General features: G+C 39.2%; 1 protein-coding gene across 2 annotated transcripts in view; it reads right to left on the bottom strand.

Moving 5' to 3' along the window:
* pacs1 (phosphofurin acidic cluster sorting protein 1) overlaps nt 1-4936 on the bottom strand; it is a gene marked incomplete at its 3' end in the record, with an annotated part of 100066 nt that overhangs the window by 23549 nt on the left and 71581 nt on the right. For both annotated transcript variants that reach the window (XM_014026808.1, XM_014026807.1), the window contains 2 exon segments: nt 3632-3757; nt 4373-4462. In XM_014026808.1, the coding sequence (XP_013882262.1) occupies nt 3632-3757; nt 4373-4462 (216 nt within the window).

The raw sequence follows: 4936 nt of genomic DNA on the forward strand, positions 1-4936 counted from the left end.
GTACTAAAATAACCCAAAGTAAAATCCTTGGATTTTGTAACACTTTTGTCATTTTAAAGAATTTATTTTAATAGGAGAACATAATTAGGACGTAGAAAGACCTATAAGTCATTTTAGTCTTGTGGTTCTATTTAATTCTGGTCTTGTTACATTCTGGGTCAGTGAATCCTCTCACATCAAAAACACACAGAGCCACATAAATTMCATTTACTTCAGCACCTGTAGCATATTATTTTTCATGTATGCATAGAAACGGAGGCAGAACAGACTTATTCCTACCAGTGATTTTTGCTTTTTTACATCGGCTCTAGAGGAAATGAGTTTGAACCTTTCTTGCGAATGACTGTGCATTTGGGGCCTTTGCCCTTTGTGGAGCATTTTGCTGCCAACTTGTCATCTGAAAGAGCTTCATGAATAAAATTTAACTATGTTTTATATGCAGGAACCGCCGCAGGCAGCAAATGGGCGGCTACAAAGCAGATTGTCCTTCTATGTTAGATAGAGAAGGCTTTTTTATCGGAGCTGACAGGCTGATTTTGGGGGGCTCGTTGTATCTCAGCTTATTCCCACTCCTGAATTTGTCCGCACTTAAAAAGGGCCTCGGCTAATTTTAGAGCACGTACACRACCAGTAGACCCATTATGTGATTAGTCCGCATTCAGGTTCTTTTATCTTCCTTTTAAGATGTGACAATTTGTTTAACATCTACAKGTAATAACTTCACTTTTATATACAATCAAGAAACGTCATCAGACGTTCCCAAAAGTGTTAAAAAAAAATATCCACATTTACACTCAGGTGCAGACATGTATCACAAATAAAAAAGCCTTTTAGAACAAGTTGAAATCACAGGAGGTAAGACTACATGAGGATGTCTTGGCAGAGGAAAATGAAACCTTAATTGGAAGTTTGATGAATGGTGACATTGGTGTAGGCCATAAAAGGGACAGCTATACGAAAGACTGAAATCCAGYGTCTGATTTCTGTGACCTCGATTGGATGGCTTTATGATGAAGGCAAACATTAAATATGTTCTGAGAGGCATGGAAGTAATTGAAATTCTCTGGGTGATGAAGAAGGGATAGAAATGTAGATTTGCAAAAAGGGCATCGGTCTGCCTTTTACAGTGGCTCTGAAATGTGAGGACACAGTGTGAAACCAAGTTAAACACATCCAAGTGAGATACTGGCTTGGAAAATGTCAAAGTAGCTTCTTCTGGGTTTTTTTAATTATTTTTTTCCACACAGTCTACTGAGTAGTGTCTCCATTGTACTGACACATGATTCATGGTTAATTATGGTGTCAGGAGTTTCCATTTAAACCATAATTCTCCTCAAACTGTCGTCATCAGGACTGAAAACATACAGCTAAACAGCAGGAATGGCACAGGAAGTAGTTTTTATTAAACAAAGCTGGTTCACTGGTTTATTTTTAGAGACTTTTTAAAACCATACTTCACTTTTATTATGGCATAAATACACAAATGCCTGTAGAAACAAACTTGATCTCTCTATTTTACAATTCTCTCCTCTTGTGTGTTAAGATTTAAAACTGGATTGTGCACAACCGGTGCTTTGATTTCAGTTTTGGTTCTAGATGCTGCTCATGAGGCAGAGAATAGTTAGTAAAAATTAACACTAACTTATTTACTAACCAAGCCTGTAATGTGGGGTATAAGATACTGATTTTAAAGTTTTATTGTTAACCTATAAGGTCTTGAATTAAGAGGCTCGTGTAGACCTGTCTGACCTTCTGCAGGCTTATGTGTCCTCATGATCTCTTAGGTCTAATGATCATTTGTTTTTAAGCTACATTCACACTGCAGGCACATGCAACCCAAATTTGATGTATTTTGCCTCGATGCAACCCATTTTAAGATTTTTTTTTCATGACAGTCCAAATGTGAAAATCTGTCAACTCCAACCAAAGTTTTTTCAGTATGTGGTACTGAATCAGATACACGTCTGATGTTCTTCAAAGCGGCCTCAGTCTAAATACTCATGYTGAATTTTATCCGACTTTTACTTTAGTACGGTGGAGGTAGGCAGATCGATCCAAGTATTATGAATATTGATAGAAACCCTGTGCAGTTTAAACCTTGTAGCTCCACACATYTTCAGCYACACAACAGAAAGTCTAATTCCTTTGTCTTCTTTCTTTTAATTTTCCATGTCCTGGATGTCCGAGAATCCACAGAAATGTATGATAGTAACATCGGCCTCGGACCATATTGAKCCTAAAGTTACTGGATCAATACTTTAGYTAGTTTTACTTTCAGCACGTCGCTCCCATTCCATAAATATATGCTGTGCCSGAGCAGCTGGCAAGAAGCAGTTTCAAATGTAAAGAGAATTAAACAAACATGYCAGATAATTACTTAATCTGGTCAGATTCCACAACTTCAGWRTCAAAATGCTAACATGTAACATCTATGTTTAGCTACTTCTGGAAAYACAAGCTGTATGCAACATTATGCCATCTTCTGTACATGCACTTTCATACCATGGAGAGTTCATAGTGGAGTCTGACAGAAGTCACATTTAAAATWTGCTGTGAACTGAATACGCAAAAAAATCTGATTTGAGAAACAAATCGGACTTGAGCATTAAGACCTGCAGTGAACGTAGCCTTAGCTGTGCTAAGGTCCAGGCTGGTCCAGAGGTGATCAGGTCTTTTCAGTTGTAGCTCTTTYAACTGTGGAACCAGCTGCCCATTTATACTAATATGAGACAGGCTTTAACATTTAATGTTTTTAAGTCTCATCCAAAAACTCATTTGTACTGACTGGCCTTTAATACAACACAAGAGATTACTTTTTTTGCTCCTTTTCATTGGTTTTATTTTGTGCCTTGTCATGTCTTTAGTTGTTATTTCTGAACTATTGTTGTAAAACTAATATGTTGTGAGCAGCACCTTGGCCAGCAGCAGTTGGATTGGTTTATTTTTGTACGCAGGTTTAACACAAGTCAACAATGCAATGGAATTTTGAGTTTGAGGAAAAATCATTCAACTCACTATAAAAATTAAAACAAGTACTATTAGCATGCAATAGAAGGACGAAAATATATTTATATAATACTGCAGTGTGCTATATAAATAAATTAGATTTGATTTGAAAATAAAATTTTAATCCAGAGTTGTCTTATTTTTAATCTTGATTTCAAAAACACAGTTTTGTGAGGAAATGAGTTGTGGTGGCCATGCTGATATAAATTTGAACATTGTTCTGGCAGTACTGCCTGCACTCCATCCACTTCTGCCCCACTGATCCCTTCTCAGTTGCCCTACATTGGTATATTTATTTTCAACCAGCGGTGGAAGAATGGTTTTAAAAACACTCCTCAGACCAAAACGTAGGTGTGATGAATAATCTGTAATATTTGGCGAAAGTACGGTGTAGAAGCTCCCTTTTCTGAGACTGAATTAAAATCTGATCTARTAAGACGAGCTGAAACACAACGACTGCTCCTGCACTGCCACTGGTTCCTCAATAATGCACCACATTCTGAAGCCTCACAAAATGTAGGACAAAACTGGTGAACGAGAAAGAAACCAACTGATTAGATTAAAGCGTGAGGAAAACATCTGAACATCCTAGAAGCTGCCCGTCAGTGTTAGGACCGTTTAATACCTCAGCCATGTTAATGAGGCCCAAGGCCAAGGTCTTGTAGCCCAGGATGGTCCGGTTCTTGTACCGCTTCCGCCKCTGCAGCATGATCTGAAGCTTGTTGGCGTCCCTCTTTAAGAAGTGTGGGTACTGCAGGTAACAGAGACACACATACACAGGTGAGGGATTGAATTGCTCGATGAGTTCAGACTGATAAAGCCATTACGCTTCCTTCTCGAGTCCTTCATAATTAAACAGAGCCTAATGGCTTGTTGCGTAAAGGCATCATCACCCCTTGAGTCTTCTACGAAGCCTCAAACCACTTACCTGAACTATGACATAAACCATCATTAAAGGAGCTCGCAGGGTGCAGGATAATTGGAACAAACMGGCTCCTCTAACAATGTTTAACGCTATAACACGACTCTGCTGCTCAGCTTTAATGGGCTTCTCCACAGCAGGTTTTAGGCTGTGGAAAGTTAAATGTTTAAATGTATAAAGTCTGGCTCGGTGCTCGCTGTACGATCCACAGAGAGAAACTCTCTGACCTTTAAGCKCTGAGAATCGTGGAATTACAAAGGGATGATTTAGAGCAGAAGTAACACTTCTGGGAAGTTCATTAACCATCCTCTGCCTGAGTGCGCAGAGAGTAAATGGTGCAAGTGTTTCTCCTGTAGATATTTACTTTGGTTTTGTTTTTCTTTATAGTTAAGTGTTTTTATGTGTCACAGAAGTGAGCTGATCTATCTGAACCTCAGTCTGTACCTGCAGGGAGAAGGTGAGCTGCAGGTCGGTCTCCGTCAGTCCTGCTGAGGACAGAAGGATCTCATTGGAGCGCAGGATCCGCTTGGAGCCCTGGAGAGACAACGCAGAGAGGTGAAACAGACTGTGAACATAAAACACGCTTGGTGAAGAGCAGGAAAGTGAGAAGAGTTAACTGATGGTGTGTCCTGGCTAAGTCAAAGCAATGGACTCTTCATCAATCACACAGAGCAAGAGGAGCTAGGAAGGCTGGGAGGAAAGGAAGTAAAGAACTGGAGAAATATGGGACAATAAGACTGTGGAAGACGCATTAAAAGCAGTGTGTTTTACACTCCAGGTTTAATAAGACAGAAAAGAAGAAAATAAATAAAGACAAGTCAATAAGAAGAAAGTAGTTTCTTGCTAAATGTAACTTTTCGGCTTTATCTGCTGCCACAAAGTTCTCATCAGGGTTCCCACACCTTGGTCAACATCAAATTCAAGGACCTTTCAAGGACTTTCCAATATCAATTTCCATGTGTGACAGCAATTATCTACTGCTACTGCAGAATGTTCTCAATAAACAGC

The sequence above is a fragment of the Austrofundulus limnaeus genome, unplaced genomic scaffold (assembly GCF_001266775.1).
Source record: "Austrofundulus limnaeus strain Quisiro unplaced genomic scaffold, Austrofundulus_limnaeus-1.0 Scaffold591, whole genome shotgun sequence".
Taxonomy (NCBI): Eukaryota; Metazoa; Chordata; class Actinopteri; order Cyprinodontiformes; family Rivulidae; genus Austrofundulus; species Austrofundulus limnaeus.